Here is a 26,414-nt window from a genome sequence, read left to right as displayed (position 1 = left end):
GCTGCTACGACTTGACGTCGACAGGACGAGTCCGAAGGCCTGAAATTGCCCTATTCTGCAAGTAGATTGTCGAGGCATGGAAGGCCATTCCAGGTGAGATGGTGCGAAAAAGTTTCAAAAAATGCTGCATCACAAACAACATGGATGGAACCGAAGATGACCTTGTGCATAATAGTGAGGACTGCGGCTCAAGTGATAGCTCTAGCGAGAGCAGTGACAGTGAGTGAATTGTGACTGGCCTTGCAGACAGCATATTCTGCTTACTAAATAAAGCTTTTTCTGTCTACATATGTGCTATGTTGCTTGAGCAGTAGCTTTTGTACAGTTTTACGGTATTAAAAATACGGTATTAAAGCAGCCCAGGTGGTGACAATTCGTTCAGGTGCCCACATTAGCAGTTTTGGCTCGTAATACCCCAGATTTTATCCTCTTTTTTTAAATTGGGGTGGTCTTGGGACAGGTATTCAGCACATACTGCAGGGCGGTCACGAGGAGACTGATGTGCGCATCTCTCTTGTCCTGTGCAGGCGTGACAGGGTGAGAAACAGGCAACTCCACCTTGGTGGAAGGGGCTGCTGACTGGTTTAGCTTTCACAGCACTGATGGAGTTTGCAGTTGGCCAGGTGCTTTGCTGCTGGGAGGCCAGGGCGGTAGTGTACGATCAAACCTCACGGTGTTCCTCGCGGATCGTCGTCCTTACTGCATATCTTAATATAAGCGTCGGTGTTGTAGCCATGAGTGCGGCCACCCTCCACCGCCCTCACTGCATGCCTCGATATCAGTGTCGGTGTTGTAGGTATGAGTGCGGCCACTCTCCATTCCTCTTGCCACCTTGGGCAGGTGGAGTTGGTTGGAAGGTGTGCCCCACCGTAGTTGACACAGTAGGGTTTGCAGATGTCGGTCTCTGAATGTCGAGGGCCGCAATGGACGCAGTCGCCGGCGCGCTGGCGTGCCTCGGTAACGTGGCCGAAATGACTGCACTGCCGACACTGTTGTGGACGGAGTCCCAAGGGTGCTGTCGGGAACACAGTGAAACTACGTATTAACTGCCTCGTATTTCTGTTCCTCGTCTTACGTGCACTGCCGTTATCAACAGAGAACTATATGTGATGACACCATTGTAACGTTACCGAAAAATGCATGGCCTTTTCTTTGTTTGTCATTGCGACAAGCTCATTCTCATGACCGTATGCGTTGATGAAATAATTTCGGAACTATGAAGGGAATACTTGCTGAAGTAGCGGCACAGCTGATGGACGACTCGTCAGGCTTCGACGCGTGCACGTGCGTTTGTAGGGTGATCCATTGGCAAAACTGGCGTGGCTACACATGAAATCCGTTACCATCGTATGTCAAGCTGAGTGCCCCCTTTGCTATATTTGTGGGTAGTGCGTCGCCTACTAAGCTCACTCCGGTAGCGCTTCTCCCTGTAACGTACGTGTGCTTTTGCCCTTGCGCACAGACAACTCGCCGCAGCGGTGGTGGTGAGTTGCCTTCATTTCCATGAGCGATACGCACTTTACTCAGGCAGTCCCTTACTCAAGGGCATGGCAAAAGATGGCGTGGTAGGTACGCGTACACGAACAGTAACAGCGCTAAACAGCTTAGCCACACGTACTGCCGAAGCAGGCAGTACATGACTTAGATTGTTTGAAATGTTTATCGTTGGTAAGTCTGTCGAGATGACGTGCCACCTCATTCGTTGGTAGCCGTCAATACGCTACCGTGAATTTGCGTGCAGGCGTTAACACACTTGCGCTGAAGTCGTAGTAGTCACTGCGTGATCCACTGGTGATGCTCTTATCGCTAATGCACAAAATCGGAAGTTCTTCACAGTGACATATGCAATCGAATATTCGGGAAAATTGAATACCATATTTACTCAGCGACAAACGTGCATGCTATCATCATGACATGACATCGTTGATGGGAAAGTGTCGAGCACACAGTTTTCTAATAGGGTGCATAATGTTTTTCAAGTGCATGGTGCTTGCAGATTGAAATGTGGTGTAAAAATTTCTATTGTAACAAGTGGTATGTGACATTGCTCTAGATCAGGAGTCGACAACCTTTTGAGGCAGAGGGCCAAGGATTCATGAAGCATGGGGAGGGCCAGAAGGCTATTCCGAAGGAGGAGGAGGGGGAGGGGGGCTCCTGTACAGTACAAATAAGAACAATGCATTCGAGCTAGAAAGCTACAAGGGAAGTGGAAAGGGTGGTGTAACAGTGTCTTGTTGACCCCTGCTCTAAATAACCACGAAATGTCACTGCACATCTTTGTGCTAACAATGACACTGGTTCTTATGTTAGTGTAAAAGCTAAATGTTACGCAGTTGGGGCAAGAACTGAGGTCTGTGGATACTAAAGTACATGCTTTACTTGGACCTAAATTGACATTGTTTCAGTCCATGAGTTTTGTACATTGTGAAATGGTGCATGACCTCAACTTGCCTAGTCCAACGCCTTGACCTGAAGAAGTTTGGCAGCGAAATTGGCATTGCAGTATTCTGGTCCACAGGCTGTCAAGGTTCTGTGCTGAAAGGTCCTCGCTTCTGAGGTATACGAGTGCATTAAGCACTTCGTAATAAGTACATCAACTGAGGCATCATGCACGCATCTCTACTATTTTTCAGATGCGTTTACATCACTTAGTCTGAATACAGTGTGTAGGGGCACTTAGCACTGCTGGCTCTATGTTTACGACTTCATGATCTTGTAGACATTATATAATTATTGTAACCCTATGCGATATTGTTCCTAACTGTAGAAGCAGTGAGAATGTTGTTATAAAGTGCACCCTTGCTAAATAAGGAGGAGATATATCGGGAGTGCACGCATGAGCAATGCTAGATAATGCCTTACACTTTGACACTTTGCTATTACTTTCTTGGTTGTGCTCTGGTTCTTTTCCTTATTTCTATGCATATGAGTGACTGATAGTTTGACATTACTTTTAGCATAATGTTAGTTTTTTGTATCGCATATATCGATTTTGTTCTGCCCATGGCCAGGGTGGAAGGCAGCAGCCATCATGAAGTACATGCGTTTTTTATGCTGCATGCATGTTCGGAGCTGGGTGTAAGGATAGTTCAGGCGAGAGAAGACCACTGATCTTTGCTTTACAACAATGGTCTGCTTTTCAAGCGTCCTAACAGAAAGCGCTACCAACAAAATCTCAGTAGAGGTCTAAGGCTTGTTAAACATGAAAGCAATTAGGCCTTGCTCAACCAACGGAAGCGGCTGTTACAAAGTAAATTGTTCAGTGAAGTATGCACTTTTACGTATACTTTGATACAGGTGTTTCATTCATTAAGCATGTAGCATTTAGGTTTGTGTAGCAAAGCTGAAACAGGGCTTGTGGGGTGATGTTCTCCTAGTCTCGCTCATATGCATGCTTGTCTGGTAGTTTCTCTGATACCAGCTATCGGGCAGAACACAAAATGTGTGCATTGTTTTCACTTGCTTTCGTCTTCCGTTGTAGGCGGTCAAGGGTAAGCACAGTTGTGTCACAGAGCTTATTTTTCACTGCTCATGAGTGACATAATTATGGCTAATATGCGAAGTCTTAATGACAAGCACAAAAGAAAATTAAAGAATTCGAGAATCCACATGAAACAGTCACAACATCTTAACAAGCAAAGTGGCTTTACAGTTCCTTCATTGTCCTGCTATGTGTAACACGCTCTTTGCATTATTTACCATTGCCATTGTATGAAAACATCAAATCATTTCAACTGTTACACTGTCTGTTAACACGATTGTTGAAAAAGATTGCTAAATAAACTGAAACGTCTTTGACACAATTTCAATGTTCTCTCATGTATGTTTGGTATTCTAACCTGCATAAACTTTATGTCGAGAAAACATTCTTTTGCGTGAATGACAATTATGTGCTGACCTCCTTAATATCACCGAAAATTGTCACTGCCTCAAATGTGGTGTTTTAGACCGTGTTTTTGTCATGTGTGCTGGTAAAGCATGATCTTTAAGATCAGTTTTGGAAATCGAACCACATAGGCTTCGATCTGGTTAAAGCCTCCAAGAAATAGCAGCCCTTATTGCAGTGGTTCTTGGTTATGCATGTTACAGGGACTGCGGGTTTAACTGATGGGGTAGCCCCTTTCAGTGAGAGAAAGAGTTCTAATCCTTTAAAGACTGATTTTTTTTTGTGATATTCTCTCTGAAAACGAGTATTTTTTATTGCTGAGTTAAGTTCTTTACATGATAGTACAGTAAAACCTCCTTAATTCGAAGTCGCTGAGGCTGGGTGAAATCTTTGGATTAAGTGCGTTTTCGAATTAACAGAACATACAAAAAGTGGGATGCAAGGAACTTAATACTATTCAAAGTTATCAGGGCTTGTCATTTGCTGTGCCGGCTAGCTTGCGGCTCCAAGGGTTACGTTTTCTAGCAACACCTAGCCTTAATTTTGCCGCAAACACGGGGCAACGGTCAACCTCGCTGCTGCCACAAAAAAAAAAAAAAAAAAAACACTGTCATGATAAACGGAAGTGTGTACCTGCTGAAAACAAGACATCTTCACTGCAACACAGTAATCACACGCGGGCAGTATGTCGCCTGCTCGTCGCTGTGTCAGCATGTCATGATGCGACTATTCGCACACTTTTTCTAGTATAATTAGAAATTCAATAATGGCCAGTATGACGAAACTCGCAACGTGTTTTGGCTGAAAAAAAAATTATCTTTGAAACCCACTTAGAAAGGGCAGTGCAAAAACACTGGGAAAAGAAGGACAGTAGAGACAGTAGAGAAACTTTTGAACTTAGTTTTCGAGGTAGGTGTTGCTGGCAAGAAGTCCGCCAGCAGTGGAAAGGTGTGAATTGCTGGAGCAACCAGCAATCGGAGGTTCGCAGACATCGCGACTTCCGCCAAACTATCCTTTGTTAATTTTTTTACAATCCCAGAAAGAATGAGTAAAAACCATGACCTACTGACGTTGCGAGAAACATGATATGCTACCCGGGTCGTTTTTCGCTGGCGCACGTTTTGGTTTATCACGAGACATTTTTTTTATCACGAGACACTTTTTCTCAATTTTTTTCGCGCTGGAAGTAGCGAGGCTGGGGTGCTTCAGCTGCTACTCATTAGCATCGCTATGTTGCCTTGCCTTGTGGCTATTAACGACCATCGTTTCTGCGGATTTGCTGTGAAATCGGATCTGGAACTGGCACATGGCACCCAAAGTTTTCGAATTAACTGGACTGGTGGCGGCCGCCGCTTCGAATTATCTACTCATACTTGCATAGCAAAATACGGGACCACGGAAGTACTTCGAATTAAGTGGGATTTCGAAATAACTATAACCGAGTTCGAAATAATGAGGTTTTACTGCATTTAAGAAAGGAATTGTCAGAAACGTTTTTGCGTGGCCGTAACGTTACAAAAAATAATTTTTGTTACATATATATGATTTATTCGTGAGTAACATCAAGCAAAATAGTAAAATAAAACACTCCTATGAGTTTTTTTTATAAATAAAGATAATGCTTTGCATTAAACGTAGGTCACATACGAAAATAAGCACACCAGAGTATTTTTTCGATCAAAAATGTTTCTACTATGTATAACTCTAAAACTTAGGGTGTAGTGACCCTTGATTCAGTCCACATATTCTCGCTTCACACACTTTCAAGATGTCGCTCCGTCATCATCATCTGAGTCTGAACTTGAAAATAAATCCTCGTCTGATGAACTGACATTCAATGAATTGGATTCTGATTTGGTACTTTGGGAATAGGTTTGCAGGCACCAGAAGTGATAACCACATGAAAAACAAAACCAAAACCAGCTGCACCCCGTATGCACATGCTCGAATCTGCAAACGAAATCCGGCACGCTACTTTAGAAAAAAAAAAGAATAACAAAGAGACATCAGCACATGAAAAAAACTTCACGTATTTCCAAAGTGTGGCAGCACATGTCAAGCAAGAAAATTGATCAAGAAAGGCACACATTTTCAACATGCATGCAATGACGTACAGTCTGCTTCACACGTGGGAAAAATCTCGTAGTTCATGGCTTCGCGATGTGGCCATGATGTGGCCAGCGTGGCAGTCATGCGCTGGCAGCTGCTCGCGCGTGTGCAGATGCTTGAGAGGGGTAGTGCTGAACGGTTCAACCGGGTCGTCCGCTGCAGCGGTGTGCGCTGGTTGCATTGTAGGGCAGCGGGCAAATTTCATCGTTACCTAGGGAACTGGGCCGATATCACTCATCCCGTCACTGTACAACTCACTATCATCCAAAGTGAGTGCCGTCAACGCTACTGCTGGGGAAATGACAAGGTATTAAGTGAAGTTGGAAGCTTCATGCCTGCATTTCACCAACGGCAACTAAGTACTGCCTCATGTAATGAAGGCCATCGAGAAGAAGCATTTTCAGGTCGTTGTCTTAACCTACAGCATTACTGAACTCGTTATTCACTGTTTCGTTGTGGTAAACGTGCAAAGATGCACGTCATTCACTGTACAGTGTTTCGTTTTTCTTTAACGTGAAATAACTCTCATGCATGTGTGTGCTCATTATGGTAGTCTCAGTCGCTGTGCACTACAGTGCACACACAAACAATAAATATACACCAATGCTCTCAGTACCACGGCGTTTTGAAAGAGCAAACGATGTACTTATTCAAATGATGTTTTTAGAACCCGATAATTGCTAATGGAGGCTGGCAGGTTGGCATTGCCCAACGTTTAGTACAGAATATCGGCCTAGTTCTTGCTGCAACAGTGCAATCAGCAGTCTTCCCGATAATGTGGCCAGCGCACACTGCTGTTGCAGATGATGCGGTTCAACACCACGACCCTCAAGCACCTGCGCATGCATGAGCTGCTGCCGGCACGCGACTGCAGCACTGGCTGTATCGCAATGCCATGTGCTCCGAGATTTCCCCTAAGTGTGAAACAGATTGCACATGTACGATATAAGCCCTTTGGTGCCAGTTAGGTGATGCCATACATGTATGGCATAAACCCTCAAAGGGTTGAATTAATCCGAAATGCAGCATAAAATGACTATCTTTAATTTCTACCTTGCAATGAGTGGTCTAATAAAAGTGCCACGTCAATTCAATCTCACCATTTTGTAAATAAGTTGTGCTTTCTGCAGCGACATTCTTCCCATTTCTATCCATGTTTGCTTTTTAAATATGCTAGCTTGGAACAGACATTTTTGCAAGGATATCTCGTAGAAAACAGCAACAAAAACTTCACAGCCATCTCACGAAGATGGAGAGTCATAAGTCAGCTCCGCCGCAACGCGAGCTTGTTATGCACTGAAGCGTACAAAAAAATGGGAAGAGGCCGCTCTCATGGGACATAATGTGCCTTCAAAAAAACTTTTTTTTCGACCATATAAGTTTTACAGACGCCCATTTGAAAACCACTGCTTTACTGCATAACTTGGACACCACACAGAGGTATGTATGTTAGCTAGCAAGTGGACTGGCCATCGCAGTTATGCCGCCAAATTTAGATTTAAAATTTGAGACCAAGGTTCTGAGGTTCTACTTTACAAATTACTGAGCTTACACTTATCTGATTATTGAGTCTGTCAAGCATGGCTACAAGCAGTGGCATTATCATGGCATTTCATTTGCTTGGCACCTTGGTATGTACCCTGAGCTGTCAAATGCATATTGTCCATGAAATGAGAAAGCATGCAAAAAGTGCAACAATACTTCATTGTATTGTACTCATTGCACACCCCAGTACAACAGATCTGCAGCTTGATAAGCTGTATTTATTTCTTTGCTTATATGTATGTGCTAATGGCAAACTGCTTTGATGGACTCGTTTATGACAGTCTGGTACGATGGAGGAAATTCGAAGCAGGGGGGGGGGGGGGAATTATGTAGATATGCCACAGAAAACCTATTGATGCTAACTTGGCTATGATTCTTTTCATACGGGCAATGTACAAAGTTTCCGGTTAATTTTTATGTAGTCACCTGGCTGTGTAATTCTGGTCTTTGCAGTCTGAACGGGTGCTCTCCTTCGTGCCTCCAGATGGCAATTTCAGGCTCATGTCCTACCACATAGGATCCCAGAGGTAGGAGGGTGTTTTAGGAGTTCTCATTATACCACAGTTGAGCCCCTTTATTGGAGACATGCAGCAAATGTCTTTTATACGATGTGTCTCCCATAAGCAGGACACTATATACACACTCTCTATAAACTGCTAAGTCAATGTAGGCAGGCACACTGGTGTCTTTTATACCTAGTTGTCTGTTGCGTCATTCTCTCTTATAAAGGGGTTTGACTGTATTCTGTTACTAGTGTAAAGGTCTGAGAACTAACTTTGTGCTTGTACATGCTGTTACTAGTCTAACATAATGTAATTTACTGTAGTGAGATACAAGTTTTAACTTTGCAACTATGCAAGGAAGGCCTCAAGAATGAATTTTAATTAAGGATTATCCTGCTCTGCACATGACTCCAGACTGGGGCCATCCTTTGCTGTTCGCTCTGTTCATTTTATCATGACATCTGTATTAGTTGTGTTAGATTGTCTCTTTCACTGGTCATTATTATTAAATTGTCTAATTTACACCAAACATGCCTGCTGTATGGGAAAGCTCATAAATTATGACATCTGTTCACTTGCAAAGCTGTCCTGTTGCGGTCAGATTGTACACATGCACAGTAAAAGCTGCACCAGTTGTATAATCAATGTGAACTCTACCGTACACCAGGGTTGCCAGTCATGGAGTAATTCTACTTGTTTGGTATTTGTGGAACGTTTCAGCCAGGGTGGTGTAGGGTGTTAGTGTAATAATGTTGGGTAATCTCACCATTTCGCTCATAATTGAGCAAAGGAAAACGTGGAAGATCCGCACGACATATTCATAGATTCCATTCCTGGAGAGATCCAAATTAGAGCTGTCTTAATTTCAATGTCATCACCACAATAGACGAAAGGTAATACGTCAAACATCCGTCTGCTAAGTTTTTTTCTTGGGATGTTTTTTTTTCTCTCTATGCCATCTCACATGTAATCATTAAGTGGAGATGCTTTGGAATTTCGCGTAGGTGGTTGGCTTCAGTTATTAAGGCGGAAGCTTTACGTGCTCCATCTTACAAAAATGTGATAATCGGTCTTAACGCAACTGTTGCAAAAAATTATCATGACACGTGTAGATATGCAGAAGAGAACGACAATGGAGATGTTTCGCAGACTCTGGGTAGCGGGACAGGAGGTTGGAAAAAGGAAGAGGAAGAAGGCCTTTGCTGTACAGTTGATTCTGAAACACGCTGTTTCATTGTCGCAAGTTTCTGTGTTTTGTTCTCGCTACACTGCGACACTGGTGGAGGTGCTGGCCCGTGACCCCGCCTGATGCTCCACACTCTCACGGAGAGCCATTCATTGAGCTCGGACGCACTTGTGGACACTCCCGGGCATCGCTTCAGTAGTCGCTTGAGAGACCTCCCTCAAGAGTTCACCCCTTCGCAGGAACACTCTACAAGGCACCGCTCACATCTACCAATGGCCACCGCCAGTTCACAACAGTTACTACAAGACAGTAGTTCGCCAACCCCATCTCAGGTAACCCTTTTTTCTCCGCTGATGCCTGATTGCTTTGGTGGTGGAGCACATGAAGACGTCGAAAACTGGCTTGATCACTATGAACGTGTCGCCAACATCAACCAGTGGTTTCTTGAACAAAGGCTCTCCCGCGCCTATTTCTATCTCGATGACGGTGCTCGTACGAGAACAGAGAAAGCAGTTTGTCAACATGGAGTGACTTTAAAAGGGGGATGATTGACACATTTGCCAATGTTGACCGGCGCGATTGTGCGCAGCATTTACTCGAGCTACGGGTTCAGAAACCCAATGAAACAGTCGCAATGTTCGCTAAGGACATGGCCCGTCTCTTCCGTAGAGTTGACCCACACATGACCGACGAAAAAAAGTTACGCTGCCTCATGTGCGGCGTTAAAGAGCAGTTGTTCACTGGACTTTTGCGGAACTCGCCAAGCACCGTGACGGACTTCATCAAAGAAGCTACGGCTATCGAGCGGGCGCTTCACCTATGATGCCGACAGTACAATCGTTTGTCCACCAGCGCCCACATTCAAGTCGCCGCTACGACATCTGACAGTCAAAGCTCGTTGCGCGATTCAATACGAGAGATTGTTCGCGAAGAGCTGCTGAAGCTGCAGACTCTGGTAATGGACCCACTCACGGCGTCTGTTGCTGAAGTCGTCCGCGAAGAAATATGCCATGCGTTTTCATCCGCTGATCCTACTCACGATCGGCGACCCATGAGCTACGCAGCCGCGCTTCGCCGTCCGCCGCCCATTGCGTCGTCATACCGCCGCCCATTAGCAGCCGTTCCTTGGACGCCACCGCAAAAACAGACACCGCTGCGCCCTGCCGTTGTGCCGCCATATGAAATGCCGCCGTACGAAGAGCCGTCTCCCAACGAGACATGGAATTTGTCATATTACGAGCCGTTGCGGCGTCCACAGCTTCGTGAAACAGACGCCTGGTGCACTTTAGATAGGTGTTCGCTTTGTTTTACCTGCGGAGGTGTGGGCCACATTTTCCGTCACTGCTGGCACCGCGTGGGTACGTTTCGACCTCTTCGGCAATGGTCTGACGATCGACGCGCCAACGACGACTACGAACCACGCCGGGACGCTGATTCTCAAGGACCCCCTTTGTCTCGGTCACATTTTGACAACCGCCGTGCCAACAATGACGACAGTGTGCCTGATTACCAGCCAGGTTTGGGACGTCGACCACGCTCTCTGTCTCCGGCATATTCGCCTTCGTCGCGCCACTGCTCTACAGCCGACGTCAGTGGAAGGAGGTCACCAAGTCCACGCCGGGGAAACTGAAGGCAGCGACGTCCAGGGGTGAGGACACGGCGAGACCCATTCACCAGAATGCTTATCGTGTAGCTCTAAAGGAACGCGAAGCCATACAACAAGTCGTGAAATTGCTTCAAGATGACGTCATTCACAACAACAAGTCGTGAAATTGCTTGAAGATGACGTCATTCAACCGTCACAGAGCCTCTGGGCATCACCTGTAGTGCTAGTAAAGAAAAAGGATGGCGCCCTGCGTTTTTGCGTGGACTACAGGAAGCTGAATCGGGTGACCAAAAAAGATGTGTATCCGCTCCCACGTATTGATGACTCCCTTGACAGACTTCGGCACGCTCGCTACTTTTTTTCCATGGACTTGAGGAGTGGATACTGGCAGATCAAGGTAGACCCAAGAGACCGGGAGGAAACAGCTTTTGTGACGCCAGATAGTTTATACAAATTTAAAGTCTTGCCTTTCGATTTGTGCTCCGCGCCAGCAACTTTTCAAAGGCTTATGAACACGGTACTTTCGGGATTGAAGTGGAAGACGTGCCTAGTCTACCTGGATGAGGGTATAGTGTTTTCGAGCGCTTTTGATGAGCATCTCAAAAGACTGGAAGTTGTTTTACGTGCCGTACGGTCCGCAAGCCTAACATTGAAATCAGAAAAGTGTCAATTCTGTTTTCACGAACTTCAGTTTCTCGGTCACGTCGTCAGCAACGCAGGCGTCCAGCCCGATCCTGGAAAAATTGCCGCCGTCGCACACTTCCCAGTACCCTCCAATAAGAAGGCTGTCAGACGCTTCCTGGGCCTTTGTGCCTATTATGCTGTGCTATCCAACGAAGCGCAGCAGCGGAGGTAGCCAAATGTTTCATAGAAAATGTTGTACTGCGACATGGTGCACCATCCGTCATGATAACAGATTGCGGGCCTACATTCACGGTGGCTCTTCTTGAGCACGTCTTGATGTTAAGTGGAATGAGTCATCGAAAGACCACTGCCTACCACCCACCGACGAATGGACTGACAGAGCGCCTGAACAAGGCAATTGATGATATGCTGTCGATGTACGTGGACGTTCGACATAAAAATTGGGACGAGATCTTGCCCTATATTATGTTCACATACAATACAGCCAAGCAAGAAACAACTCGAATGACTCCATTCAGCCTTGTTCACGGACGGGAAGTATGGACAATGCTAGATACCATGTTACCACATGAATGGAACGACAATGACACGGGCGCCGACATGTATACCAAACGCGCGGAAGAAGCCAGGCAGCTCGCATACTTGGGCATTCGCCAGCAACAACATTACGATGCAGGTCGCTACAATGCCCACCGGAGAGCAGTAATCTACGAAGCCGGTGAGCGAGTGTGGGTTTGGACACCCATACGAAGATGTGGACTGGCTGAGAAACTCTTAAGGCGATACTTCAGACCATATAGAGTATTGCGAAAGTTAAGTAACGTCACCTACGAGGTCGTGCCCAACAGTCCCTCTTGCCCCAGGCGTCAACCGCAACGGTGTGAGCTTGTACATGTGGTACCCATGAAGCCATATGTCAGTGATTGACTGCGTTTTCCCACAACGGTCGCTCGAATGTAGCATCGGGGCGATGCTCCTATAAGGAGGGGCAAGTGACACGTGTAGATACGTAGAAGAGAACGACGATGGAGGTGTTTCGCAGACTCTGGGTAGTGGGAAAGGAGGTTGGAAAAAGGAAGACGAAGAAGGCCTCCGTTTGTTGGTTGTCCCAACAATTTGCACACTTGCACTGCTGGCAAAGTTCTTGCCAGCAGCACCTACTTCGAAAACTAAGTTCGAAAGCTTCAACGTGATCATGTTTACCAACCAAAACACAATGCCAATTTCGTCACACTGCCCATTAATTAATTATTTATTTTAACAGAAAGAATGGGCAAATGATCGCTTCATGACATGCTGACGCAGCGATAAAGCAGGCGACATGATGCCCCCGTGTCAATACTGTGTTGCAGTGAAGATGTCTTGTTTTCCGCAGGTGCTCATTTTAGTTGGCTACATTATTTTTTCTTTTTGTTTATTTTCGTGGCAGCAGCAAGGGCCGCCATTTCCCCGTGTTTGCAGCAGAATTGGGACCAGGTATTGCTGACAGACATAACTGTTTGTAGCGAAGTTTGGACCAGGTATTGCTGACAAACATGACTGTTAGAGCCGCAAACTAGCCAGCACAGGAAATGACCAGTCCTGATTATTTTGAATAATTCCAAGTTTCTTGCATCCCACTTCTTTTTATGATCTGTTAATTTGAAAACCTGCCTAATCAGAAAATTTTTTATGGCCCCAGTGATTCCAAATTACTGTAATAATGGTTAAAACTAGGTTGGTGTGAGGTGTGAATTTTAGGTTCGAAATGAATTCAAAGCAAATAGTGATTTTGATCAAATAATTTCGAATCGTATTCGAATGATATGTATGACACATAAACAACAAAAAGGGAATATTTATCATGACCTCACGAACCTGCACAACATTTAATTTGAATTGAAACAGGGGCTCTATGCAAACGCCTTTTTTTTTTTTCGTTCAAAGGAAATCGAAACAATGTTGAGTAGTAGTTTCGGTAGGATGCAATTGATAACCTGTAAGATACTTAACGTTTTAAAATTTATTATACTTTGAGCATATAAGCCGTCAGAATCGGCTTAATAAAATGAATTGATTTGAGGGCAACGTGTTCCTTTAAAGGGGCCCCGCTACACTTTTTCAAGAAGCCATGGAGCCAGTAAACATGCTTGTTGCCTCACAAATTTACTGCCTCAAAGTTTCTAGAATCAGTCCAGTATGAGTGGAGTTTCAAAAATTTGTTGCACGCTGGAATTGCATTCTCTCTTCTTCTCCCGACGAAATAGCTGGAAGCTAAGCGGGGAGGAATGGCACGACGAAAGAAAATATGTCACACACACCTCGTGACCTTGAGCATGTCTTTTTTTTTTTTTTTTCGAGTGTGCAGCTTTTTATTGCAATCGCGCACATACTCGTGGACAAGCAGCGGCCTCCCGCGGCGGCCCGGTAAGATGAGCGCGCCATGCTCAAATCAGCCGATGGCTGTGACCAGAGCCGTATACCTTATTTACCTGCATAATTTGCACACCCCTACTAATTTGCCAGGTTTACTGAAAAAAAAAATCACTCGCATATTTCGCGCTCCCCAACATGCCCGAGCCAGTTTGCCGGAGCGCGCACCTTTGGACCTTTAGATGCTTCAGCCAGGTCAGCGCAGTCCTACAAGCTGCGAGTGTGAAATCCCTTCTTCAGAGGATTTCCCACAAACTAGGTTTCTTAAAATACCATGCCCGAACGAAACCTGTTGACTGGTCGCCGAAACTGCTCGTGCGTTTGCCTCCCCCCTATTTCCCAATCTCGATAATAGAGGCTTTGAGCAGACGACTTTCTGCGCCACAGGTGTGCGAGGGCCTGTTGTGCCAATTGTTCCCCTCGTTTTTTGCATCCGCGCTGCAACGCATGCTTGGTTGATTTCGGAAATTGCAGTTTCGCCATCCGGCTGATGCGTTTTCAAGGTTCTCTTGTGGTGCGCTACAGTAATTATATATACAGTGAAATTGAAGCTCGCTGTTGTAAATTTCGCTGAAGAAAACAGGAAGCATGCTGCCACAAGGAATTTCAAGAGGACGTATGTACTTCAATGCGACGACCGCGCGATCGGTTTGCGAGAAAGCAGAAGAGTGCGCGCTTGCTAATGCAAGTTTCCTGCCACTGAAAGAGGCCTTTTCAATTTATGTGCAGATGCTTAGTTTTTCTGGTATCGCCTTGTCGTGGGACCTAGTTTCTCCCAGTATTGTCGAAAGAGCTTCAAGAAGATGGGGTGTTCAAACACGCTTGATGGAACCGAGGACGAAGCGCTATGGGAGGGCGGTGGCAGCAGCTGCGACGATTCCCAATCGGGCTTCACGATCAGTGATTCCCGCCAGACCGTGCGTGACCGGATCTGACTAGTTAAAGTACGCGCTAATTCTTTCAAAGTACACTCAGTTTGTGCTGTAATTTATTCCTTCTTTTTTTTTCCTGAATGTATATACTGGGTGCGTAAGGACTGTGACCCAATATTTCCTGTGCGCTCGCGAAATCCCCGCGTAATTTGCACACCCCCTTCTCGGGGCCCCAAAATCGCAAAATAAAGTGCGCAAATTATGCGAGTAAATATGGTATTCCTTCTTGAGCTGTGACAAGTGATTTTTGAGCTTATTGTTACCGTCGCTACCATACAGTTTGCGCTCATAATGATGCAGACTCTGCTGCCTTAGTATCGTTGCCCGCAAATGCTGTTTTCGTTCCTCTTTTGCTTTGCACATTTGCAGCGCATCACTCTTGGCGGGCTTCAAGAATCATCCGAATTAACCGGGTTGCGGCCAACTGTGGGCAAATCAATGAGAGTTTGATGCCATAAACATTACATGTGATGACTAGGACCAGAGAATGCATTCGAATTATTCGTTTTTTTTTTCTAATTAATAGGCACCACATTAAAAACCTTTTAATCTATTGTGGTGCTACAATTCTTCACGATTGCCTTTGATGTTTTTTTTATTTATTTATTATAAATAACAAGTAATGTTTTTATTACAGCTATTCGACTCTCAACTGTTGCTAAGCTGCATTGTGCCCCAATGGCTGTTAGCTATACAGCAAAACTTTGACATTTGCAAAATCTGTAAAATCGACATTTTACTTCTCTACATGGAAAGTTCACTACATTGAAATCCTACCTTTTATGCAAAGCATTCGGGGAAGTTCCAGCTAACTTTGACATAGCGTTGAAAAAAAACCAGAGATTTAGAGAAACCATTCGAACTGCACACTCGCAGTACTCCTGTGTGCCTACAATTAGTAAATTTATCATCACTAAGTATTAAGTAAACATATGTTTCTATTTGTACAATGTTTTGATTATTATTTTAATTTTTAAATTGTCAGTTATGAAGTTGTCGGCCACCTCAAGTCATCTCTGGATAAACCATTTATTGCTTGCTGAAATTCGCCTGGTTGCCTTTTTGAAGGAAAACCGAAAAAGTTCACGCAGTACTGAAAAATGAAATAGAGTAGTGCTCACGTGCCACTAATCAAGCCCTTCGATGTAAACTTTGATGAATACATGGCCGAATTTGTTTACAAATTACACAGGAAAATTCACTGCTCGTGCATTGATAAGGGTGGTGCAGTCAGCTGCATTGATTGGGGGGATAAAGTTGCAATTTATAAATGGAAAGCAATTAACGTGCACTTAGGAGTATCAATTTTATTCTCGGCTCTCGTTATGTAGCACGAGGCTGTTGAACGTTAACGTTAGACTTGTGTAAACAGTAAGCTTTAGGTTCAAAGTGAATAGCGATTTGGTCAAATAATTTATGATCGAGTTCGAATAGTATATACACTCAAACCTTGATATAATGAGCCCGAATATTAGGAAATATCAGTTATAACAAAGTAAATGAAGAGTACTTTTGCAGTAAGACCTAGTGCTAGGAATATATCTTTATAATGAATTTTTGGATATATCGAACCTATTTACTGCAAGATGCAACTTTGTTATAATGAGGTTTGAGTCTATCACGCATTTTAAAGAAAAATGGGCATCTTTGTCATGAGGTAAATAACCTGTGCAATATTTCTAAAAAATTGAAACAAGGACTGTGCATATGCCATTTTTTTTAAAGGAAGTTCAACGACATTGAATAGTAGTAGTATTTGAGTTTTGGTAGAATGCAAGTTATAACCTGCAAAATATGTTAGGTTTCAATATTTGCTCTATGTAGAGCATATAAACCAGTTTAATAAGCCTTTAAACTTAATAAAGGGTGATTTGACGTGAGGGTACTATGTTCATTTAATATTGAAGTGGGGCTTCATGGCAAGGCGGGTTTGGCTTTTCCCCACTGCACTGAAAACACCTTTACTAGGGATTACATGTGAATTATATAATATTGTAATACTTGTTCAAATATTTGCACAAGCCTAGTTAATTGTATGCCTAATGCCACACAAGACAACACAGTTGCATGACTATATGCCAGTATATATCTCACTGCCACTTATGGGGAGACGCGGGTCGAAAAGTCGCGTTTTTTTTCCAAATTTCACCTTTTCTGTTTTTTGTTGCTTTATCATCTTTATACATTATATTTTGACATCTGAAAATATCACAGCGAAATAAGCATCAGAAGTCAGTGAAAAACGCGTCTGAGTGAGCGGCAGTGACGCGCGGCATCACGAAATTTACACAAAACGGGCTGCTGTTCGCGTGCTCGCGGGGCCGCGAAGAGAGCTGTCCGCCATATTGCGGCCGCTGGCTCGTGTAGAGTTGTCCTTACTCTCCACGATCCCGGTTCTTGAAGTCTCGTACGTTCACGAAAAATCTAAAAAAAAAGCAACAAAAACAGTCTTTTCCCGCCGTTTCAAACCGCGCGCCACTAACGCAGGGCCGCCATTGGCTGACAGCACCCGTGTTTTCTTGCCGTAGTTCGCTTCACTGTTTTCCGGAGTTATTTTTCGCTGTTTTCGTGCGATGGCAAGCCCGAAAAAGGCCGTTGCCGACCATCGGAAATACAGAAGTAAGAACAAGTTCAGAGGGAAGCGGCGGAGGACGTACAAGAAAGCCACCGCCAACGAAAATGTCCGCGACGGGCCAGCGGCCGGTAGGCCTAACATCGACCACGGCAACGTCGACCATGGCAACTGCGACGACGAGATCAACGCTGCAGTGAATTTTGTGAGTGCATCGCAGAAAAAGATCGCGTTATTCGAAAACGACGTCAGGCCGAATGCCGATCGTGCCGAAACCGTAGTGCTGTGCGAGTTGGGTGCATTGACGGCCGTCGTCGCAGGCGCGGCATGCCCCGTTTGTCACGAGAGTAAACTCGCAGTTCGGGCACCGAATAAAAAGCGGAAAGGCCTTTCGGCGTTTCTGGAGCTACACTGCGAGAATGCGGAGTGCTCGGAGAGCATCCTTTCGTCCGCGTACTCGTCGAAGCGGGTCGCGTCAGATGGCGGCCGCGGTGCAAGCAGAAGCTACGACAGCGGGAGTTCGCGTGACGCCTTTGCCGTGAACCTGAAAGTGGTGCTTGCAGCGCGTGCCGTCGGTATCGGGCATGAGCAACTTTCACGATTTTGTGCAGTAGTTGGATTGCCAAACCCTATGCACCATAAGACCTTCCATGCTATCGGCAAAAAGATTCACAGTGCGGCAGTGAAGGCTGTCTGTGAAAACATGCAAAGGGCACGCAGCGTCACCAAAGAGGTGGCTGGTAACAGTGACGTGCCAGTCATGTTTGACGGCACATGGCAAAAAAGAGGCCACAAAAGCCACAATGGTGTGGGAACTGTAGTGTCCTTGGACACTGGTTTGTGCCTGGACTATGAAGTGCTTTCCAACTTCTGCCTGGCGTGCAGTTTGCATAACGACATGGGAGGCGATGAAGAAACATGGCAGGCGTTTCATCATCCCGTTTGTGAGAAGAATTGCGACTGTTCTTCGCATGCCATGGAGGCCGAAGCTGCAGTGCGCATTTGGCAGAGGACTGTGGACTATGAGACACCCCTGCGGTTCACCATCTTCCTAAGCGATGGAGACAGCAAGGCCTACAACGGGGTCTGTGATGCCAACGTGTACCCTGACACTCCAATTGAAAAAGAGGAGTGCACCAACCACGTGGCGAAACGTCTGGGCACCGGCCTGCGGAAGCTGCCAACGCCACTTCCACGAGGGGAGAAGCTGAAGGAGACCACCATCCAGAAGCTTCAAACTTACTTTCAGGTGGCCATTGTGAACAATCGGGGAAATGTCCACAAGATGTACACTGCCATATGGGCCTCATGTTTGCACTCGTGCTCAACAGACGGTGCTGGAAGTCACAAGTTCTGTCCTGCAGGCCCAGACTCGTGGTGCAAGCACCGACGTGCTGAGGCGCAGGGCCAGCCTGCACCGTGCCACACCCCCCTCCTGACCAAGGCCCAGGGTTTGGCAGTCCTCCCAATCTACAAGCGTCTCACAGATGCGAAGCTGCTTGCCCGGTGCCTCCACGGCAAGACACAGAACGCGGCCGAGTCCCTGAACAGCAAAATATGGCTGCTGTGTCCAAAGACCCGGTTTGCTTCCCGGACTGCTGTGGAAACAGCCACAGCCATTGCAGTCCTGTGGTTCAACCGGGGCCACGCGAGCTTTGAAAAGGTGCTGGAAGAGCTTGGGGTGCTTCCTTCGGAGGCCCTGGTTACCCTCAGCGACCGCCGAGACAGCATGCGCATGCACAAGATGAATGTGCGTCAGACCGCTGAGGCGAGGGCACACCGTCGCAGTGCAGCCAAGAGGGCCCGGGTGGAAGAGTCCTGCCGCACCAGCCGGGAAGGGAAAACCTACGGTGCTGGAGAGTTTTAGACAACTGATATTCCCTCTGGACATGTGTGTATGTGTTCAGCACAAGTTTCGTGCTACTGCGTTTTTCATTTTTGTAAATACAGACTTTCAAACTTTCAAACGCGTTTTTCTCATTTCGCAATTTTGGCCAATTTGCATTTTTTGCGGGAAGTGTTTCGGGCACTTAGAATGGTCATACGACGACGAAATTTGGCACACACATTGAGGAGAGTGCGTAGGGTGCCGATATCTACTTGAATCAGCACAACCTATCAGCTGTAAATATCTATTAATAAATTTAATGGTGGTCGAGTGGAAAAAAAAGGGTAGTTTGCTACACAGATGTTTTTTTCATAGTTTCAAAGTTGGAGCACAATTTCTAGCTAGATATCGGCACTCTATGGCTAATAGGGAGCAAAAGGAGCCATTGAACAACTCTCTGCATGAACATTTAGTATGCGCGAAAGTTCCCGGAAAACTTATCAAGTTTCACCATTACTTGAAACACAACTCCCAAACTATTGCACTTATGTAAAAACTGATTACAGATTTGGAATCAGGAGGAAAAACTGCATCAGTGGTCCAATTTCTGAAGCTCTAAGTTGAATAACAAAAAAAAAGTGCTTTCGAGGAGCGTCTCCCCTTAAGTTGCAAAGCCTATTTAATCATTATACGTGGCAGATTCCTGTATAATGTGGCAATAAACAAATGAAGATGTGTATTCTTCAGCATTTTCTTAGACGCACGTGTATTTCATATTTTGCAAGCTGACACCGGTAATGTGTCCTGTATACCCAGCGCGACTAATAAATCTTGTGTCCACCTCTGTGCATTTGCTACGCAGTGTGGTGGCTGTTCCTGTCTATGTCCGGCACCAGATAAGCTTCCGGGAGGCAGGCGGTGGCCGACTAGACATTAGCATTGGACCCAAGCAGACAATGGGAAAAACAGTATGTTTGCTTTTTAAGCTATCTCTGTTTTTTTCTGTGCTCATGGGAGCAGATACCGTTGCATGGTACTGTGGAAACAGGCAGACAGGCATCGATACTGTCAGACCACAATTTATATATTTCGTCTGCAGCCATTTAATCGGATGTAAAAAAAAGGCTCTATCATCCTTCTCTAACGACATGGTCGTACATGGCCAACTGCGAAGTGAACCTATGACGACGGAACACTGACTCTACGGCGATGAACAAAAGTCTAATAACCAGCATGCAGGGAGCGGGAGAGCGGAAACCTTAGGCTCATGGGGTTGTGTCGAAAATGACGGTACCTGGTGAGAGGTCATGTCTGTCTTGGCTTTGGGAAGGACTGCGAAAACTGTGGTGCTCAAGCTCCTGGCAGCTGTAGGCCGAGCGAAGTGGCTGAGGGAAGTGCAAACCAGGAAGCGACAGCGATCAGGTGAAGTCAGCGTCACCAATTCGGGGAAACAGGCAGACAGACATTGAACCCATGAGACCACAAGTTATATATTTCATCTGAAGCCATTTAGTCAGATGCAAACAAGAACAGGCGCGAGGATCTCATGCTTGGTGTGTCGTCGTCTTCTGATTCGTACTAGGACGCTACAATACCTTCACCTAAAACTCGGTCACATTCAATTTAGTTGTTTGGAGAGTCTCTGACTAAACCTAGTGTTAAATTATAGTTGGGACATCAATGACCATGGGGACATCAATGACCTTGGAAAAAGGGCACTAGACTTGTGTGACTAACTTTTCTCCCATGCTTCATAAGAGGGCCTCAAACACATGAGTTGTGAATTGAAATGCTCATTTGGTTTGCACTGATAGTTTTTTTCATTTGAACCTGGTTTATTTGAAGGCTTAGAGGACAGAAGGTTTGTTTGAATTAATTGGAGTTCAGACTGGTGGAGGTCCCTCTATTTAATTGTACAGTGCACAATATGGTTGAACTTTGCTACGTAGCACCTGTTATATTTCTGGGGGCTGTGTTTTCCCAGCTGCTAACTCACTTTCAGCCAGTGATAGCATAGTTCCCTAATGATTGAATACATTAACAGCCCCACTGCAATGTTGCAACTTTAAGACCCCTCCCCTATGAGACATTGTGAACAGTCCATAGAGTATGTGTGTACTTTTCGCACAGCTTGGCCTGGCATGGAGACCTCACCTATGATGTGGGAATTCCCGCCAGCAAAATCATGCCTCCCCCCCCCCAGATCTGTGTCTGTGATGCCATTAGTTTTGCTTATGCTGTTAGCAAAAGCGAGGGCTCTGAGATAGGTCTGGTTTCTCCGTTTCGGGGGTGTTGACTCGTCGTTGCCTATGCTTCCCGCGGTCTTTGATCGGTCTTTTGATTTTTGTTTTGGCTGTGTTTTAAGACCTAGCACAGCCTACAATCGATCGGGCTCATATGCAACGAGCCAAGTAATTGTGACAATGTATACAAGCTAAGCTTGTTCTTATACTTAAGGTATGACTGGCCAACTACAGGAGGACAACAATTATGTAATGCCTTTAAAAGGGTGCCACACAAGAAATTAAAATCAACAAAATGACCGCAATGCCGCTGTCACAGAACGAGCGCTAAAAATGGGCGCGCCGCCAAATTCTTGCGATAACGCGCGGGAGAGACGCCGGGAGGTCAAAAGAAAAAAAAAGAAAACAAACATCCAAGGCTCCCCGGGCGCGCGCTCTCCCCTCGGAAGCGTGGCTTCGCCGACGAACCTCCTCACCCCACATCCGCGGTCGAGCAAGGCCGCGAAAAAGAACGAAAGAGGCGTGGTCACGCCGGGTTGAGTCATCCATCGCGGAGGGCATTCCAACCGTCTCGCCCTCTCCCCAGCCTTTGCTGCGTATCGCGCCAACGAAATGACGAGAACCTTCTGGAATCTCGCGCCGAAGGTATTTAATCGAGCAGCCGAGACGAGAGGGCAGGAGAAGACGGAAGTTAGCGCCAGAGTGCGTAGGGTATCCCGCCGTGTAGTCGGCGAAGGTTTTGTCCGTAGGGACAAAGCAGGAGAAGAAGAGGATTTCCACCTGAGGGGTGAAGGCTCGAGCTACAGGCAAGAGCGTGTGTTTACCGCTATCGAGCGAAGACGCGTGGCAACAGCTGCGTGTGTGAAGCCAACGTGGTTCCGGCGAAGAAGTTTGAAGCTTGGAGAGTGGCCATTTGAAGACGCGAGGTTTCCTGGAAGAGAAACTTCGGCGAGGTTTCCTGGAAGACAAAACTTCAGGGGCAGCGGAACGACAACAACGCTGGACTTTGAGTGAGTAATTCTCGGAAGAGTATCATCCAGACTTTTGTTCCAAGAACTTTGGACTGAATAGGTTTTCTATCTCTTTAGTCTTTAAGTGTCTTGGTTGTTCAATGCATGCGACTGCATTGTAGTGCGTATTGTTGTCTGTGTCCGTTGTTTCGAGAGTGGCCGATTGTACTGTGTAGTACGTTGTTTGATTGGTTTGATTGGTGACATATTGTATGCAACTATTGTGGAGTGTGCATTTTTGTGTATTGTTTTCGATCTGCCATTATTGAGAATATAATTTTGTTTGTTTATCAACTCTCGGCTCTGACTTGTTCTTTGGGCCACAGCCGGCGTCCGCTGGCACGCCAAAAAGGACCACTTCTAAATTGTCCACGCTTTCGTGGTGCGGTTCGGGGGGCCGATACTTCCGCCCTTGGAATTAGCCCGGCGATCGCCTCCCTAATTAACGGGACCTGTGTGCGACAATTAATCTGGCGTCCGCGACAGGACCTTTTGGTGCACAGTGTGTCCAAAGTAGTGAGAAAGAGCCTCGAGTTGTTGATAGTGCTATCGGAACGATTTGGTGTGTTGTTCAGTGTTCTCGTTAACGAGTGCAGGGAGATTGTTCCGATAGACTGATTTAGGCTGATACTTTTTGCACGCGGCAAGGTTTTATTTGCGAGACACCATGGATCTCGAAAAGTTAGTAGCTCTTGGTGAGAAGATGGGTCTTTCTGGCGCCGAACTATGGAAGTGGGTCACCCAGAAGGAAAAAGAAGAAAAAGAGAGGGCCAAAGAAGAAAAGGCAGCTGAGCTGGAAAAAGAAAGGTTGGCGGTCGAAAGAGCCAAAGCCGAAAAGCAGCTGAGTTGGAGAGAGAGAGGTTGGCAGCTGAGAGGGCCAAGGAAGAAAAAGCAGCTGAGTTGGAGAGAGAGAGGTTGGCAGCTGCGAGAGAGAAGGAAGAAAGAGAGGCAAAGGAGCGACAGCTGAAGGAAGAAAGAGAGCAACAATTGAAGTTGGAATTGGAGAGAGAGAAGTTGGCAGCTGAAAGGGCGAGAGAAGAAAGAGAGGCAAAGGAGCGACAGCTGAAAGAAAAAAGAGAGCTGCAATTGAAGTTGGAGCTGGAGAAAGAAAGACTGGCAGCTGAGAGGGCGAAAGAAGAAAGAGAGGAAAGGGAACGGCAGCGACAGCACGAGATGGAACTCGAGCGGCTCCGTTTGCAACAGCGAAGTGAAACTCCCGTCCAAGCTAGAGTTGAAAGCAGCGAACGGGAGGACCACGGCTTCCGCTTGAACCCAAGCAAGCTGCTCGTAGCGTTTGATGAAAGGAAGGACGACCTTGACGCGTACCTTCACCGATTTGAGACGATTGCGAGGAGCCAGAATTGGCCGGAACATCAATGGGCAACTGCTTTGAGTACTTGCTTGAGTGGTGAAGCGCTCAGTGTGTACGGTAGGCTGACGCCGACCGATGCAGCCAACTATGCAAAGGTGAAAGCTGCTTTGCTGAAGCGATTTAGATTTACCGTGGAAGGATTCCGGGACAGATTTCGGACAGGAAAGCCAGCTGATGGTGAGACGGCTACGCAGTACGCTGCCCGACTTGGCCATTATTTCGACAGATGGATTGAACTTTCAGGGACAGCGCAGGAGTACGATGAGCTTAGAGAGCTCCTAATTAGAGAACAATTTCTTACTAGTTGCCACCCAAGCCTGTCGCTGTACTTGAAAGAGAGGAAAGCTAAGTCACTTGAAGAAATGCTTGAATTGGCTGATCAATTCTTGGAAGCGCAAGGTGGAACTAATTTGGCCAAGGTCAAGAAGGAGTGTCCCGAAGACTCGAAAAATTTGGCACCCGAACCAAAGAAGCGTGCACCGGAGAGTGTTCCGAGATGTTTCCTGTGTAACCGAGTGGGTCATCGCGCGAGCCATTGTCGTACTAACTTTACGAGCCCTACGGTATTAAAATGTTTCAAGTGTGGTCAGACTGGGCACAAAGCAGACGCATGCCGAAACGGGGCGAGTCAAACTCACCAGGTATCCTGTGTGCAAGCGGCACCGAAATCCGGTAATAATGCCATCACAGATGGATTCGTAGAGTTGAAAAATGGGGAGAAAATTCCTATTGTGGGTGCTGTAATGGCAAAACAGCCGACCGGTGTTACGAAGGGAATGCCAATGCTGCCTGGAAAAGTTGCGGACAAAAAGATTACGGTGTTAAGAGATACCGGCAGGTCCACTGTTATCGTGCGGAGAAATTTGGTACGGGAAAGTGAGTTGACAGGCAGAACGAAACCGGTTTGCCTAATTGACCGTACAGTTCGGATGCTTCCCGAAGCAGAGATTGAGGTTGAAACCTCGTACTTCAGCGGGAAGGTTACTGCTTTCTGCATGACGACCCCCCTTTACGACCTTGTCATCGGAAACATCGACGGGGCGCGAGGACCGAATGATCCGGAATGTTTGGGAGAAGACCCTAAGATAGAGTCCTCGCCAACCCAGCGACCGCGAGATACAAGGGAGGAGCCGCCCGTGACGGATCTCACTAGAGCCCAAGGTGAAGCCGCGGTACAAGAGACCATGAATGAGAAGATGATCGTGTTGAATGAGTTCACGGGCCGAGCAACTGGACTTACGTCGGCACGACCTCAACCGACCCACAGTGTAAAGGAGACGGAGTTGGCCAGCCGGGCAAAATGTAGAGACATGATCAAGCTGGTAAATAAACAGACAGGACCCGTTGAATGTTATGACCCGTTAACGGTGTCGGAAGTGACAACGATGGCCGACACGCTGCCTCAGACCCCGTCGTTGGAAAAGGCTCGCCGAAAAAGAACAAGGAAAAACAAGAAGAGATCGAGCGAGCACCGCAAGAAAGGACGCAAGCGCAGCTCGAAACACACAGGATAAGTGCTTAAGTCGAATCGGAATGTGTTTGGCAGGGCTGAGTGCCATATGTTGTGTTAATGTTCTTGTTGTCCTGTGTCACAACTGTATGTTGAGTGAGTCAAAATGTTTGTTTCGGTGATGTGATGTATAGTAATGATGTGAGTATAGTAATTGTTGTAATGAGAGAACTTTATACATTTGTATTGTTTGGAATATGTGATGATGTGTTGTAGTGATGTACCTGTGGCTATGCTTCATGTGTCGTGGAATTGAATTACAATGTACAGTTGTATTGAGGATCTATTCCGAATGTGAAGTGTCATGAGCGACGGTTTGTGTTAGTCTTTCAGAGTGTGTGGTGACTGTTCGCGCTCGTTTGTGTGGGTTTGAATATTATGAGATAATATTCTGAAAGTGGGGGGCAGTGTCACAGAACGAGCGCTAAAAATGTGCGCGCCGCCAAATTCTTGCGATAACGCGCGGGAGAGACGCCGGGAGGTCAAAAGAAAAAAAAAGAAAACAAACATCCAAGGCTCCCCGGGCGCGCGCTCTCCCCTCGCAAGTGTGGCTTCGCCGACGAACCTCCTCACCCCACATCGGCGGCCGAGCAAGGCCGTGAAAAAGAACGAAAGAGGCGTGGTCACGCCGGGTTGAGTCATCCATCGCGGAGGGCATTCCAACCGTCTCGCCGTCTCCCCAGCCTTTGCTGCGTATCGCGCCAACGAAATGACGAGAACCTTCTGAAATCTCGCGCGGAAGGTATTTAATCGAGCAGCCGAGACGAGAGGGCAGGAGAAGACGGAAGTTAGCGCCAGAGTGCGTAGGGTATCCCGCCGTGTAATCGGCGAAGGTTTTGTCCGTAGGGACAAAGCAGGAGAAGACGGAAGTTAGCGCCAGAGTGCGTAGGGTATCCCGCCGTGTAGTCGGCGAAGGTTTTGTTCGTAGGGACAAAGCAGGAGAAGAAGAGGATTTCCACCTGAGGGGTGAAGGCTCGAGCTACAGGCAAGAGCGTGTGTTTACCGCTATCAACAGCTGCGTGTGTGAAGCCAACATAGTTCCGGCGAAGAAGTTT

At 46.4% G+C, this 26,414-nt stretch overlaps 1 protein-coding gene across 5 annotated transcripts in view; it reads left to right on the top strand.

Moving 5' to 3' along the window:
- cm (AP-3 complex subunit carmine) overlaps positions 1–26,414 on the top strand; it is a 117,985-nt gene that overhangs the window by 42,473 nt on the left and 49,098 nt on the right. For all 5 annotated transcript variants that reach the window (XM_075880204.1, XM_075880203.1, XM_075880202.1 and 2 more), the window contains 2 exons: positions 7,994–8,067; positions 20,087–20,192. In XM_075880204.1, the coding sequence (XP_075736319.1) occupies positions 7,994–8,067; positions 20,087–20,192 (180 nt within the window). The remainder of the gene's footprint in view (positions 1–7,993; positions 8,068–20,086; positions 20,193–26,414) is intronic.

This window comes from Rhipicephalus microplus, chromosome X (assembly GCF_043290135.1).
Source record: "Rhipicephalus microplus isolate Deutch F79 chromosome X, USDA_Rmic, whole genome shotgun sequence".
NCBI classification, from domain to species: Eukaryota; Metazoa; Arthropoda; class Arachnida; order Ixodida; family Ixodidae; genus Rhipicephalus; species Rhipicephalus microplus.
Note: the sequence above shows the minus strand (reverse complement) of the source record. Positions and strands in the feature narration are given on the sequence as shown.